This window comes from Eptesicus fuscus, chromosome 24 (assembly GCF_027574615.1).
Source record: "Eptesicus fuscus isolate TK198812 chromosome 24, DD_ASM_mEF_20220401, whole genome shotgun sequence".
In the NCBI taxonomy this organism is placed as follows: domain Eukaryota; kingdom Metazoa; phylum Chordata; class Mammalia; order Chiroptera; family Vespertilionidae; genus Eptesicus; species Eptesicus fuscus.
This window is the reverse complement of record NC_072496.1, coordinates 4,750,870-4,766,397: the sequence shown is the minus strand read 5'-3', so window position 1 is coordinate 4,766,397 and position 15,528 is coordinate 4,750,870. Positions and strand designations below refer to the sequence as shown.

At 49.2% G+C, this 15,528-nt stretch overlaps 1 protein-coding gene across 1 annotated transcript in view; it reads left to right on the top strand.

Moving 5' to 3' along the window:
* The window catches only part of TARBP1 (TAR (HIV-1) RNA binding protein 1), a 37,500-nt gene that overhangs the window by 12,864 nt on the left and 9,108 nt on the right, over positions 1 to 15,528 (top strand). Inside the window, exons 10-20 of the mRNA XM_054712945.1 lie at positions 6,048 to 6,189; positions 6,484 to 6,583; positions 8,553 to 8,725; positions 9,592 to 9,689; positions 10,560 to 10,718; positions 12,013 to 12,209; positions 12,565 to 12,826; positions 12,915 to 13,103; positions 13,565 to 13,755; positions 13,936 to 14,007; positions 14,722 to 14,842. Of these exons, the coding sequence (XP_054568920.1) occupies positions 6,048 to 6,189; positions 6,484 to 6,583; positions 8,553 to 8,725; positions 9,592 to 9,689; positions 10,560 to 10,718; positions 12,013 to 12,209; positions 12,565 to 12,826; positions 12,915 to 13,103; positions 13,565 to 13,755; positions 13,936 to 14,007; positions 14,722 to 14,842 (1,704 nt within the window). The remainder of the gene's footprint in view (positions 1 to 6,047; positions 6,190 to 6,483; positions 6,584 to 8,552; positions 8,726 to 9,591; positions 9,690 to 10,559; positions 10,719 to 12,012; positions 12,210 to 12,564; positions 12,827 to 12,914; positions 13,104 to 13,564; positions 13,756 to 13,935; positions 14,008 to 14,721; positions 14,843 to 15,528) is intronic.

The window sequence follows — 15,528 nt, the reverse complement described above, 5'->3', positions numbered from 1 at the left end:
GATGTACCACAGTTTTTTAAACCACTCTTCTGCTGATGGGCACTTAGGCTGTTTCCAAATCTTAGCTATGGTCAATTGTGCTGCTATGAACATAAGGATGTATATATCCTTTCTGATTGGTGTTTTTTATTTCTTGGGATATAGTCCTAGAAGTGGATTACTGGGTCAAATGGGAGTTCCATTTTTAACTTTTTGAGGAAACTCCATACTGTTTCCACAGTGGCTGCATCAGTCTGCATTCCCACCGGCAGTGCACGAGGGTTCCTTTTTCTCGAATCCTCTCCAGCACTTGTCATTTGTTGATTTGTTGATGATAGCCATTCTGACAGGTGTGAGATGGCACCTCCTTGTTGTTTTGATTTTCATGTCTCAGATGATCAGTGACTTTGAGCATGTTTTCATACGTGTCTTCGACTTCCTTTGAAAAGTGTCTATTTAGGTCTGTTGCCCATTTTTTGATTGGGTTGTTTATCTTCCTTTTTGTTAAATTGTATGAGCTCTCTGTAAATTTTGGAGATTAAACCCCGATCAGAGATAATATTGACAAATAAATATGTTTTTCCCTGCAGTGAGCTTTCTTGTTGTTTTGTTGCTGGTTTCTTTTGCTGTGCAGAAGTTTTTATTTTGATGTAGGCCCATTTGTTTATTTTTTCCTAAGTTTCCATTGTCCTAGGAGCTGCATCGGTGAAGATACTGCTATGACATATGCCTGATATTTTGCTGTCTATGGCTTTTTCTAAGATTTTTATGGTTTTCCGTGTTTACATTTAAGTCCTTTAATCATTTTGAGTTTATTTTTGTGTATTGTGTAAGTTAGTGGTCTAGTTTAATTTTTTTGCATGTACCTAACCAATTTTCCCTACACCATTTATTGAAGAGACTGTCTTGACTCCATTGTATGCTCTTGCCTCCTTTGTCAAATATTAATTGGGCATAGTGGTTTGGGTTGATTTCTGGGTTCTCTATTCTATTCCATTGGTCTATATGTCTGTCCTTGTGCCAGTACCAGGCAGTTTTGAGAACAGTGGCTTTGTAATATAGCTTGAAATCTGGTATTGAGATCCCTCCAACTTTGTTCTTCTTTCTCAAGATTGCTGCAGCTATTTGGGGTATTTTTTTAAATTATTACTATTATTCCAGATGAATTTTTGGAGAGTTTGTTCTACGTCTTTGAAATATGCTGTTGGTATCTTAACGGGGATTGCATTGAATCTATAGATTGCTTTGAGTAGCATGGACATTTTAATGATGTTGATTCTACCAATCCATGAACATGGTATGTTCTTACATCTGTTTATGTCTTCCTCTATCTCTTTTTTCAGTGTCCTGTAGTTTTCCGATTATAGGTCTTTTACCTCCTTAGTTAAGTTTATTCCTAGGTATCTTGATTTTTTTGGTGTGATGGTAAATGGGATTGCTTTTTTAATCTCTCTATAAGTTCACTATTGGTGTAAAGAAATGCCATAGATTTCTAGGTGTTAATTTTGTATCCTGCTGCATTGCCAAATTTACTTACTAAGTCTAATAATTTTTTGATGGAATCTTTAGGGTTTTCTACGTACACTATCATGTCATCTGCAAATAAGGACAGTTTTACTTCTTCTTTTCCAATTTGGATGCCTTTTATTTCTTCTTGTCTGATTGCAATGGCTAGTACTTCCAGTACTTTGTCGGACAGGAGTGGTGAGAGTGGGCATCCCTGTCTTGTTCCTGTTCTTAGGGGAAATGGTTTTAGTTTTTGTCCATTGAGTATGATGTTGGCTGTGGGTTTTTCATATATGGCTTTTATTATGTTGAGGTATGATCTTCTATTCCCACCTTGCTTAGTGTTTTGATCAAGAATGGGTGTTGGGTGTTTTCAAATGCTTTTTCTGCGTCAATTGATATGATTATGTGATTTTTATCTCTCAGTTTGTTTATGAGATGTATCACGTTTATTGATTTGTGGATATTGTACCATCTTTGCATCCCTGGGATAAATCCTACTTGGTCATGGTGTATGATCTTTCTGATGTACTGCGTGACCCGATTTGCTAGAATTTTGTTGAGGATTTTGGCATCTATGTTCATGAGGGATATTGGCCTGTAATTCTCTTTCATTGTGTTGTCTTTATCTGGTTTTGGTATTAGGGTGATGCTGGCTTCATAGAACAAGCTTGGAAGTGTTCCTTCCTCTTGAATTTTCTGGAATAGTCTGAGGCGGATAGGTTTTAGTTCTTCCTTGAATGTTTGGTAAAACTCCCCTGTGAAGCCTTCTGGCCCCGGGCTTTTGTTTGCTGGGAGCTTTTTGATGACTGCTTCAATTTCTTCCGTAGTTATTGGCCTATTGAGATGTTTAGATTCTTCCCCGATTGAGTTTTGGAAGGTTGTATTTTTCTAGGAATATGTCCATTTCCACTAGGTTGTCTAGTTTGTTGGAGTAGAGTTGCTCATAGTATTTTTTAACAATCCTTTGTATGTCGGCAGGGTCTGTTGTTATTTTGACTCTCTCATTTCTGATTTTGTTTATTTGCGTCCTCTCTCTTTGCTTCTTGGTGAGCCTGGCTAGAGGTTCATTAATCTTGTTTATCCTTTCAAAGAACCAGCTCTTGGTTTCATTGATCTTTTATATGGTTTTTTTTTGTGTGTTTTTTTTTTTTTTTGGGTCTCTGTGTCATTTATTTCTGCTCTGATCTTTATTATCTCCTTCCTTCTGCTCACTCTGGGCCTTTCTTGTTGCTCTCTTTTTAATTCTTTGAGTTGTAGAGTTAGATGATTTGCTACCATTTTTTCTTGTTTTTTGAGGAAGGCTTGTAGAGTTATAAACTTCCCTCTCAGAACTGCTTTCATTGTGTCCCATAGATTTTGGATTGTTGTGTTTTTGTTGTCATTAGTTTCCAGGATGCTTTTAATTTCTTCTTTGATCTCTTTGGTAACCCAGTCATTATTTAAATGCATGCTATTCAGTTTCCAAGTGTTTGAGATTTTTGGATTGTTTTTATTTTTTATTTCTAATTTTATGGCATTGTGGTCTGAGAAGATGCTTGGTATGATTTCAATCTTCTTGAATTTGGCGAGACTTCGCTTATGACCAAATATGTGATCTATTTTTTAAAATGTCCCATGTGCACTTGAGAAGAACGTATATTCCGTGGCTTTGGGGTAAAATGTTCTGAAGATGTCAGTTAAGTCCATCTGATCTAGTGAGTCATTTAGGATTGCTGTGTCTTTGTTGATTTTTTTGTCTAGAGGACTTAATCCAGTGATGTCAGTGGGGTATTAAAGTCCCCTACTATGATTGTATTGTTGTCAATCTCTCCCTTGATATCTTCCAGGAGATTTTTTATGTATTTGGGTGCTTCTGCATTAGGTGTATATATGTTTATCAGGGTTATATCCTCTTGTTGTATCGATCCCTTTAGTATTATGAAGTGGCCTTCCTTATCTCTTGTTATGCCATTTACTTTGAGGTCTATTTTGTCAGATATAAGTACTGCTACCCCAGCTTTTTTTTTCATTTCCATTTGCCTGAAAGATATTTTTCCATCCCTTTCAATCTGTGTGAGTCTCTTGTTCTGAGGTGGGTCTCTTGTAGACAGCATATATATGGGTCATGTTTTTTTATCCATTCAGCCACTCTTATGTCTTTTGATTGGAGCATTTAGTCTGTTTACATTTAAAGTTATTACTGAAAGGTATTTGTTTGTAGTCATATCTATTTTTGTGTCTGTGTTCCTTCTTACCTGTTTATTTCTTATTTTTACAGTATTCCCTTAGCATTTCTTGCATTGCTGGTTTGGTGGTGATAAACTCCCTTAGCCTTTTTTTTGTCTGCGAAGCTCCTGATTTCCCCTTCAATTTTGATTGATAGTCTTGCTGGATAGAGTATTCTTGGATTCAATCCTTTGCTTTGCAACACTTTGTATACCTCCTTCCATTCCCTTCTAGCTTGATGTGTTTCTGCTGAGAAATCATTTGACAATCTGATGGGTGTTCCTTTGTAGGTAACTCTCTGTCTCTCTCTTGCCGCCTTTAAGATTCTCTTTGTCGTTTATATTTGCCATTGAAATTATGACGTGTCTTGGTGTGGGTCTTTTGGGGTTGATCCTACTTGGGACTCTCTGTACTTGTGTAACTTTTATCTTCCCCATATCCGGGAAGTTTTCTGTCATTATTTCTTCAAATAGATTTTCTAATCCCTGCTGCTCTTCTTGTCCTCCTGGCAGCCCTATTATACGCATGTTACTTCGTTTCATGTTGTCCCGAAGCTCCCTTAGGCTTTCCTCCTGCTTTTTAATTTTTTTCTCCAATTGCTGTTTAGATTGAGCTTGTTTCTGTACCTGATCTTCTAACTCACTAATTCGGTCCTCTGCTTCTTGTAGCCTACTGTTGAAACTTTCCATGGTGTTTTTGATTGTAGCTATATCGCTTTTCATTTCTTCCTGATTCTTGCATAGGTTGTTGATTTTTCTCATCCATCCGATGTATAAATTCCACGACCATTACTCTGAACTCTTTTTTGGTCATATTGCATGCTTCAATTTCACTAATTTCCTTTCTTGGCAACTCCTCATTTTCTTTCCTCTGGGGATTGTGTCGTCTCCCCATTCTGACTATCACCAGAAGGTTCAAGCTTCAGGTTGCGTGGACCTGGGCCGTGTGCCGTGGGAACTTCGCACCACCCGAGTTTCACTGAAGTGCTCCGACACTAGGACGTGTGTTTGCCATGGGTTGGTGGGAACCAGGCTTGCCCAGGGTCAGTGTTCCCAGCGTTCAGTGTGGTCTCGTGTGCGCACTGAGAATCAGGGACCCTGCCTGCACCACACTGTTGGCGTGTGCCGAAAATGAGTCCCCTAGCGCGTGCCAGGAGTCGGTTTCCCTGTGTCTGCACCAAGAATCGAGTGTCAGAGTCTCTGTTGCCTCGTGCGGCTTCTCGCTGAGAATCGGGGTCTCCGTGTGCGCATGCACCAAGAATTGGAGTCACTGGATCTTAGTGTGAATGCGCTGTGAGTCAGGGATCCCAGCCGCACACGGTAAGAAACAGTCAAGTCGGTGGTGCCCAGTGCTGCCTCTTGCCGGGAGAATCTGGGTCCCGTCACCATGGGGGACTGGGATGCACAATAGCTCTGTGGCGTGCCTGCGCTGCGGAAAACTGACTGCCGTGTGCGCTTGCCCAGAATCAGTCAGGTGGCACTGCCGCCCTGCGTGGGCTTCGGGTTTGGTCTCCCGATGGCACTGTGGGGAGCAGATTCCAGTCTCTCAAATTCCAGTAGCAGCGCTGCGGTCCGAGTGCGCTCTCAAGCTCAGATTCCCCGGAGGGGCTTTGCAGCTCGGGCGAGGGGCGGGTCTATCAGTTGCTACGGCGCTATCCGCCAGCCTGCAGGGTGGGGGATAGGCTCTGTGACTCACAGAAATCTGCCAGGAAGTCTGGATTCTTGTTGTCTGTCGGTCTGAAGCTGTGGCCGCAGTTCTCTGTCCCCAGTGGCTGCAGGGTCCAGGTTTGTGTCTGAGGCCAGGATCCGAGTCTCAGGCAGCTGTTTCTCAGGATGGCGTGGTCTCCGTGGCCGCACCGGCCGCCGAGAAGTGTCCACTTTGTGCGCGGGGCTCCGCCATCTAGGACTGCCCGGTTTGGCAGCCCCTTGGAGGACGTGCAGAATCTAACTGACCCTAGCTTATACACACACACACCACACACGTCTACACTCTCCTCTATGGGTTCCTCACTCTCTCACTCCCTCCCTCCCTACCTTCCTGCCGGTCGCCATCTTGATTCTCCAGAGATGTTCTTTAGAATAGCTTATCACATGTGCATTTTACATGAGGTACTTTAAAGTCCTGCCTGTTCGTGAAGTTGGTAAGATCTTGGATGGGGAGTAGAAAGCCCGCACACGTTTTCCTGCTGACACTATCTGTGCAGCTCAGTTGTGGCAGAAAATGTTTTATTACTTTGTTCTAGTCAGTCATTTCAGTTCAGTTTGTTGTGGAAGAAAGCAAATTGGCTTTGGGAAACGAGGGACCCTTTGTTCGGGTAGGTTTTTAAAATAAAGTAATAACTGTTGTCTTCCCAGCTCTGTGATTGGTTGCGTGCTAATGAGAGCTGTTTTGGACGACCCTCAACTTGTGGCTCCATCGGACTTCAGGAGACGTGCTCTTTAAACGCTTACGTCAAGAGCCTCGTTCAAGAGTTCATTACGTCACCTGCTTGGGAAAGTAAGTCTGAAGGCCGTTTTCTGGATTGGTGTGACCAGAGGGTTTTCGGAGAACTTTATCTGGTTTTCAGATCAAGATTGGGCTTTACCACCTGGGGATGGTAAGAGAGGATGGAGTGACGAGGCCTCAGAGGCGGACACTCATGTTTAAGTGTGTGTGACCACAGCCGTGTCACCTCGCTGCTCCGTTATCATTGAGTGTCGGTAAGACACAGGCATCGAGCCGTTGGTTTTCGAAGCCGCCTCTTCGGCAGGTTCTGTTAATGCTTTGCCAACTCGCCTGTCCTTCCTGCAGCCGGAGAAAACTGCCGGATGCCTGCCTGGGCTGAAGCCAAGCTGGTTGCTCTGATGGTCTTGCTGGCTGTGGACGTGGAAGGAAGGAAGACCCAACACAGGTAAGCGTTTCTCAGCTGGAAAACAAAGCTTCCCCGGAAAAGGCTCAGGTGAACGGGGCATTTTCAGCACTGTCCCCCGATCGGCTGGAGCTGACCCAGGGCTTGAAAGGAAGGCCCTGGAACACTGGCAATCCGTTAATTACACGTTAACAATGGGTTCATAGTACAAAGGCTCCCAGGGTGGTAACTGTGAGAGAAGGTTAAACAAACCACAGTAATCCGGGTTTTATTTAAGAATGTTAGAAGAATGGTTTGTAAGATCCTAGCATAAGATTAGGTGAAGAAATTGACTATTTAATTCCTGTGTAAAATGTATAATTAAAAAAAAGGAATAAAGGTAAAACAGTCTCATATATATATATATATTTTTTTTAATATATTTTATTGACTTTACAGAGAGGAAGGGAGAGGGATAGAGAGAAACATCGATCAGCTGCCTCCTGCACACCCCCTACTGGGGATGTGCCCACAACCAAGGTACATGCCCCTGACCTGAATCGAACCTGGGACCCTTCAGTCCGCAGGCTGACGCTCTATCCACTGAGCCAAACCGGTTAGGGCCAGTCTCATATTTTGAGGATGTGAGCAGGTCAGTTCTCTCAGATGATAATTGCTGCAAAAAGCAGCTTCCTGAGGCCGTGTATTGCATGCTATGCAGTGACTTTGGTTACATCAAAGCTCTTTTCTAGGCAGTTTTAGTGCTAGTTGATTATAACAGTTTTTCATAAATCTTTAATATACAACTGAGTGGCCAGATTATTATGATCTCTGGACACATAATAATCTGGCCACTCAATGTGTGTGTGTGTGTGTGTGTGTGTGTGTATTAGAGACCCAGTGCATGAATTCGTGCATAGGTGGGGTCCGGCCAGCCTGGCCAGGGAGAGGGGACATGGGCGATTGGCCGGCCTGCCTGCTGGACGAACTCCTGGTCGAGGGAACAATTTGCATATTAGCCTTTTATTATGTAGGATATACACTGAGTGGCCAGATTATTATGCGTTCAGAGATCATCATCATCTGGCCACTCGGTGTGTATATATTAGAGGCCCGGTGCATGGGATGCGTGCACTGGTGGGGGGCGTGGCCTGCGGGGATCAGCCCGCGGTGGGAGCTCCGCTCATCCAGGTCAGCCCAGCAGCTGTGGATCTGCCCTCTGAGCAGCTGCTCCCTGGTCCGGCATCTTCCGTGGAGCCGGAGCACTTGCCTCTCCAGGGGACCTGGTCAGGGCCAGGCCCAGGGGCAGTAGCACTGAGAGGCGGCGGACGGAGTAGGCCTCAGTCCCTCTGCAAGCCTGGGGCAGCCTGTGGAGTCCGGAGGAAGCGGCAGGTGGCGAGGAGGAGGAGGAGCCTGGGGCGAGGAGGCGATGGATGGCAGCCCGGGTTCCTGCCCATAGGCCCGGGGTTCGCAGCAGGAGCAGCTGCTCATCCCGGTCAGCCATGTGGCCCTCCTACTGTGGGAGCGCCCTGACCACCAGGGGGCAGCTCCTGCATTGAGCGTCTGCCCCTTGGTGGTCAGTGCGCGTCATAGTGACTGGTATACCGGTCGTTCTGGTTGTTCCGCTGTTCGGTTGCTGGGCTTATGTTATTTAGGATATATTTATATGTACACACAGACACACAACATGTATGTGTACATATATCTTTAACATGTCTCCTCGCCTTGACTAGCATTTGTGTTTTTGGATTGGGAGGCAGGGTCTCAGCATTTTACTCCGCAGATAGAACTGTGCTTCCTGCTTGTGCCAGAGCGAGCACATTGGTTCTTCCTGCGCTTTCCCTCTGGTGCCTCGCTGCCCTCTGGGACGGTCAGACCCGGGCTCCGCGAGCCGGTCGGGGAGCGGTCAGTCCAGAGGCGCTGGTGTTGGGCTCGCACAGGAGGGCTCCTGTCTCATTGAGTCGTTGGTTCACAGTTCCACAAGCGACAAGGAGATAATTTCCTTTGGAAATTCTTGTTTTTTAACGTCTAGCGAGCGGCAGAGGACACAGAACGTGTTGAGGCTATTCCTCGATCCCCTCCTGGACGCCCTCGCCAAGTTGGGTTCGAATGCCTACCTGCCCCTGCGGAAGACGGACAGGTGCCTGCAGGCGCTGGTGACGCTGCTGCGCACGTGCTCGCCGAAGGGCGCCAGCGCCCGGGATGGTGAGGACGGCCGCCGAGCTCTCGCTGGGTACTAGCTGGTGTTAGAAGGAGCGGACATCCCGACCTGCTCTCTCCTGCGGGCGGGGCGGGGCGGGCCAAGCTTCCCAGGGGCTGACACTGCGGTGTTGACATCACTGGGTACTACTGACTTCAGAATGGGATTCATTTGCTTCTGTTTTTTAAAAACTTACGTTTGCTCCTTGATTTTTAGACCCTTGACAAGGACCCCCGTTTTGTGTATTAAAGCAAGATCCGTTTCCAATTGCCTCTAGGCTAGGTGCTGCAGAAAGTAAGCTAAACAGGACAATGGCAGCAATTTCATATTCATTGTTTAAGTATGTTCATCTCTGAGCGCCTTTAAGCAGAAAGTCCTTCCTGTAGGAAGGATCGCAGTAGGAGACGGAGGCGTGGAGCTCTTCCTTCCGTCCTTGGACCACGATGTGTGCGCATCAGCTCTAGCGATGAGCATGAGCGGAACCTGGCTTCCAGTCCTTTCTGGCCACTTTCCTTTGGATTGGGGAGATTTAAAGTTTAAAGAATTCCAGAGAAACATTGGTTTTAGTAAAACGCGAGGATAATATTGATGAGGTCACTTTTAACATATGCGTATGGGATAGCAGAGCTAGGTTCAGAGTTCTGGTGATTTTGGTAATGGCAGCAGAACCGAACGCCGCCTGTCGGGGCTGGAGCTCCCGGAGGCTTCCAGGCCCGTTCCCGGCCCCCGCGGCGTGGTGACTGCTCCCTGTTGGCATCCGTTTTGGTAAGGGGCTCACCCGCGTGCTCGCCATCGCTGTGCTTGTACGGACCTGGTGTGTTTTTACCAAACGGCTGATTTCTGCCATTGAGTCGCACACTTTTCCCCACAGACGAGGTGTCTCCTCTCCTCCAGGACCTTGTCGCGTCCGCCGCCGAGAGCATCTCCGACTTCCTCCTCAGGAGACTCACTCTGAATGAGCTGAGCACTGTGAGTATTCACTGGGTGGCTTCCATTCTTTTAGTTTTGTGTTCATTTTTATTGATTTTAGAGAGAGGGAGGGAGGAGGGAGAGATACGCCGTGCAGCTCCCTCCTGCACACCCCCCGCCTGGGTGTTAGGTGTTAGGATCATCCACCGAGTGGTTCTGTCTCAGAGTCCATTGGTTCCACAACTGACAACCTGGCATGTGCCCTGAGCCAGAGTCGAACCTGCCTCAGGTGTTCTCGCCGCCCCATCAGCTCTGCAGGAGCTTCCCCAGGCCCCTCTCCCCGCATGCACGTCACCCACCAGCGGCTAGAACCCCAGCAGAGTGCCTGGCGTGAGGGGTGCTCAGTGAGCGCCGATAGTGAGGTCTCTGCTTCCTCGGGCCAGAGAAGGCCTCAGAGAGCACAGTGATAGATAACTGAGCCTAATCACAGCCACGGGGCCGTCCGGTCGGCCTGCTCTCAGGCTCAGAAACCCCGGGGTGGGCACACGTGACCCTCCCGCTGTGGACAAGGAGCTCGGGGCTCAGGAGCGCGGAGGTCACAGCGGGCAGGAGGTGAACCGGGACTGAGCCCGTTCTGCGGTCACGGCCCGCGGCTCACTCCAGCCCTCCCTCCTGGCTCTGAGAGGCCGGTGAGCTGCTCCGCTTCCGGAACATGGCGTCAGCGGTGGTTGGTGGGGAAGCTACACAGCAGGCGGGGTCCCCGTGGGCTCCCCAAGAAGGAGTCCTGGCTGGTGGGGACAGCGTGGCAGGCCCCTGGGGCAATGGCCCGTCCCAGCGTGTGTGAGTGCTTTCACACAAACACTTCCTGTCTGACCTCGTCGTTCGGTGCCCGTCGGGGGCCCTGCTTGTTGATGTGCTGCTGTCTCGTAGGCTGCAGACCTGGATCGCTGCCAGCTGTACCTGCAGGTCCTCGCTGAGCTGGCGGGCCTCCCCGGGAAGCGGGGCGAGAGAGGCAGCCCCGTCCTGAGAATCATTTCCCCGTTGAGAGACGCATCCATCCGGCACCTGCAGGACACGGACGGTGGGCTGGTAATGCTGGGGGTCTGTTGAGAAGGGCTTCCGTGGAGTACAGGTGCATCATAGACGCCTGCCTCTGCTGAAACGTAACTTCCACAGTCCTTTCCTCTGTAGTACCTGAGAAGGGTGGGGTTCCCGCGTGTCAGGTGCCCAGGAAAGGTGTGGCGCCGGCAGTGTTCACATCACTCAGGTCCGGAGGGCTGCACGGGTCCTTGCTCACGGCAGGAAGGGCACTGTGTCCGCGTGCTGCCGCCTGGCTCTCTCTCCCCGCCCGCCTCCCCTGCCGCGGACTCCGGGCCCCAGGCGGCGTCCACCAATCACAGGCGCGCGTCCCTGCCGCCGTCCTTCACTGAGAGCATCCTCCCTCAGTGCCCACCTGCCAGGAGCCTTTATGGCCCAGCTCGGACCACATGTTCCTAGAGGCCTTCTCGGGTCAGCTCTCGCCCTCTCCTTCATTCCCTGTTGCTCCTCGTGCCTCGTTGTGGTGGTGATTTCATCCACTTGCTTTTGGGGTGATTGATGTCTGTCTGTCTCCACCAGGTCTCGGTACCTGGAGGCATTTCTTAAACGTGACAGGACGAGGCAGAGTGGTTGTGAGCCCAGGCTTTGGAGTTTAGTCGTCCTGGGGGGAATCCTGGCTTTGTCCCTGCTGCTGTGTGACCTCGGGGAAATCCCTTCACTTCTCTGTGCCTTGGACCCCGCAGTGGCCAGACGTCTTCCTGCTCCTCCATGGAGAGTGCCAAGTGTTTCACGTGAAACACCCCTGGGCTTAGTGTCCCTGGAGCCCCGGAGGCGGGCTCTGCAGCTGCTCCCAGCGCAGGGGGGGCTCTTGGGTGTGGTCCCCGCCGTGGACAGCTGTGCCGTGTCACCCCCAAAGGCAGCCCACGGCTGATTGAGGGAGACACTTACATATGGGCCTGGGGCCTTTTCATAACACACTTCAGCCTGAGAGTTCAAATACGACTCCCCCATCGGGCTGTTGGTCCAGGTGTCATTGAGCAGGAGACGGCTGAGGGGCTAACCTACACACAGGTGCGGGTCTGTGGTGTGCTGCTCCCGGGACCCCCTGCCAGAGGGGGCGCTGTCTTCTCGCCTGCCCTGCGGGTTTCACAGCCACTGAATTTGTTCGCCGCCCGTCTGTGGACTAGTGTGAACCCGCGTGGCGGGCACGGGGTTCCCTTTTGTGTCCTCTGATGCTCAGGAGCAGGAGGGGAGCGAGGGGGCGGGATCTCCGAGGTCGGGCAGCCTGGGTCCTGCCCGGCCAAGACGCTCCTGGTGAGTGACGGCTGCACTGTGTCCTGCTCAGGTGCCCACGCTCGGGAGGCAGGTTCAGAGGGCGGTCAGCATGGCTGCCCTGGCCGCGGTGTGTGAGGTGTGCGAGGCCCTCGGCCAGACGCCAGAGCTGCAGCGGGACCCTCCGGACGCCGGGCCCTCGGAGAGGCTCCTCGCCGCCCTCCCGCTCAGTCAGAGGCTGCAGAAGCCGCAGCCGGAGGAGCAGAGCAGGTGTGTCCCCTGGGAGGGAGTGTCCCGAGGCATCCTCCTGCGCGTGTGGGAGACCCAGGCTGGTTCCAGGGCGACGCCCGACGCTGGACGGGGTTCAGGAACTCCGAGCGGAGGCTCCGTTCAGGGTGGTCACGTGTCCCATGTTGTTCATCTCCGTTACAGACACCCGTGAACTTTCCGCGTTTAGTTTCCAGTGAGTCATGAGTGGGCGAAAGCCTACTTCATGGAAGTTAGAAGTCGAGGTTCGTGAGTCTCCTGGTGTTTCGGTAGACGGGACATCTAATAACTTAATTTCTCCCTTAAAGGAACAGCCAGACTTAAGGAAGGACAGCAGTGACTCGACTTTCTGTTTCAGTCTTCCGGAAGAGTCGTCGCCTTCCCCGGGATGGGGCAGGATAGCTGCGCAGTACGTCCACGACCAGTGGGCCTGCCTCTCGTTCCTGCTGAAGGAGCCCCACGCCCTGCTCCCCGCCTCGGAGGGTGCGCCCCCGGACCCTGTCCTGCCCGCCACACAGACGCCAGCGAGGACACTGCAGGCTGCGCTCGCCGCCCTCACGGTCCTCCCCTCCGATCGCGTTCTGCCCGTGTTTCGCTGCATGAAACTGCTGGTTCCCCAGGTAGACAGTGAGCCGTGGGTTAGAGAATGACGTAGGAGGTACCCGTTCCTGAAGTTGCTGATGGTTATGTCTTCTCTTTCCCCACCAGCTTCTGGCCTCCTCTGAGTCGGTCTGCGTAGAGGCTTTTGACATGGCTTGGAAAATTATCTCTACTCTAAGCAACACTCAGCTGGTATTCTGGCCCAATTTAAAAGCTTTTGTTCAGTTTGTGTTTGATACCAAGGTTCTTACCATTGCTGCAAAAATCAAGGGCCAGGCATACTTCAGAATAAAAGAGGTAACTTTCTTTTAATTTGGGGTAAAAAACACATAACATACAACTTACCGTCTTAACCATCCTGAAGCGGATGACCCTGCTGGCCCGCTCTGCTCAGCCCTTTCTGGCGCCCCGCACACACGAAGGCCCAGGTCTTTGCTGACAAAATGCAGACAAACGGAAACTGTCGGGGAAGCTTTTTTCTCTCCTTTCCTCTCTGGACAGTGGCTTCCCGTGGAGAGTTCCAGGTGAACGCACCGCCAGGGACATCTTGTTACTGAGAAATGAAAACGTGTCGTCTGTGATTGCTGGGCATCTTGCAGAATTCTAATGACAGAATTTTTAATTTTTTGGACTGTTCATGCTTATGTGAGAACCACCATTGGAAGCCAGTCCCAGACAGTTTCTAGCAACAGTAATTTTTTGGAAACAAAACAACTAACTTGGCCAAAGGGTACACTGACCATAGTTTTTCATTCCAGATTATGCACGAGATGATTGAAATGTCTGCTGTAAAAACCGGAGTCTTCAATACCCTGGTAACTCACTGCTGCCAGTCGTGGCTAGTTCCTGCTCCAGATGGGTCCCAGGGGTCTTTTTCCAATGCTACCAATTACAGCGAACTGGTCCTGGAGGCGTGTGTATTTGGAACTGTGTTCAGGCGTGATCAGAGGTAAACCTGTCCTTACTTCAACCTGTCCTAACTTACATTAAGTACCTACATGGGTAGACTTGTTTTTATTTTGAGGCTTTCAATGAGCAGAATACAAAGACTTAGTTCATTTAAATTTGGGGCCTTAATTTCTTTTTTTCTAAAACCTGTTGTTCTTTGTCACATGTTTTTTATGGACAGACTAATTCAGGACGTACAGACCTTTATCGAAAATCTTGGACATGATTGTGCGGCAAATGTTGTTATTGAAAAGTAAGTACGAGGATTTCTCACATCTTGTCATAAATGGAATATTCGCAATTGAACATCATACGAGACACATTAATTAAATTTTTAAAAATATATTTTTATTGACTTCAGAGAGGAAGGGAGAGGGAGAGAGGGGTAGAAGAATCAATGATGAGAATCACTGATGGGCTGCCTCCTGCACGCTCCCCACTGGAGATGAGCCCACAACCCGGGCATGTGCCCTGACTGGGAATCGAACTGTGACCTCCTGGTTCATAGGTTGATGCTCAACCACTGAGCCACGCCGGCCGGGCAACAATTTCACTTATTTTATCTTTCCACATTCGGACACGGAAAGTGCTGGGATGCCGAGAGCACACGGTGCCCCGAGTTTGCCCTTCACGTAGAGGACCTGCTGGGGTAGGACGGAGGAGCCAGTGAGGCACTGGAGGCCGAGTCTGGCCCCTGAGCGGACAGAGACGGTGCTGCTGGCCCAGGGCCGCTGTGCACGTGGCCGCCTGTGCCTGTTCCGGCTTCCTGCACCGGCACTCCGTGTGCCATTCATTCGGCCCCTCCCACTGTCCTCCCTGCGTGACAGCACTGTCCCGAGTGTGGGCCCTCGTGATTTTAGAGAACTTTGGAAGGTTCTGACGTTTGTTATGTATCTTGCAGCTAATAATTGAGGTATTTTTATGTTTTGAAAATGTATTAACACGGACTATCATCTCATACTTTTAGTACCCAAAGAGAGGACCACTATGTCCGAGTTTGTGCTGTCAAATTCCTGTGCTTGTTAGATGACTCCAGTGTGGCTCATAAGGCGTTTGTGGAAGACCTTGCCATCAAGCTGTTAGAGAAAGTAAATGCGTTTTGTTTTTGTTACTTTAAAGCATCTTTGTTTTTGTATAGTTAACAAGTCAAAATCCACTATTTGCTCTTTATGCTGACAAAATGTTTCTAAATGTTTTTATAAAAAAACACCATGAGATTTATGTTCCTTCCATATTTTTAGTTAAATCTCAGTAATTGTCCAACTCCAGTTGCTTTTGAGAACAAGTGTTTCCTGTACTCTAACCTTCCCTCCGTGTTTTCCAGTACCAGTCAAAACCAGTTACAGTTAGTGTGATGTATCCACCCATTGTTTTATGTGAGAAATAGAGTAAAAAGCTAAGAATTTAGAAACGGCCATAATGCGAGGAATTTGTTTTTGAATCTGCAGAATTATAATGAGCATCACACTGTCTGCAGGAGGGATTGTGCATGTCTCGGGGCCTTGAGAACCATGTCAATCTCTGTCTCCTCACCCCGGCCCAAGTCTCCCCCTTCACCAGCCAGAGGAGCAAGGAGGCTTCTCAGACTGTGTCCTGCAGACAGTGACACAGCTCCTTTCTAGTTTTAAAAGCAGAGGTTTTAAAAGTTTTAAAAGTCAAGTAGCGAAACGCATCGTTGTGAAAGGAAACTAAAGTGTCTTCCTTCTCGTCCTCTCTGCCGGTCGGAGGACCAGAGGCTGCTGGAAGCTGTGGCTGATGCTGTCTTCATCAGCCA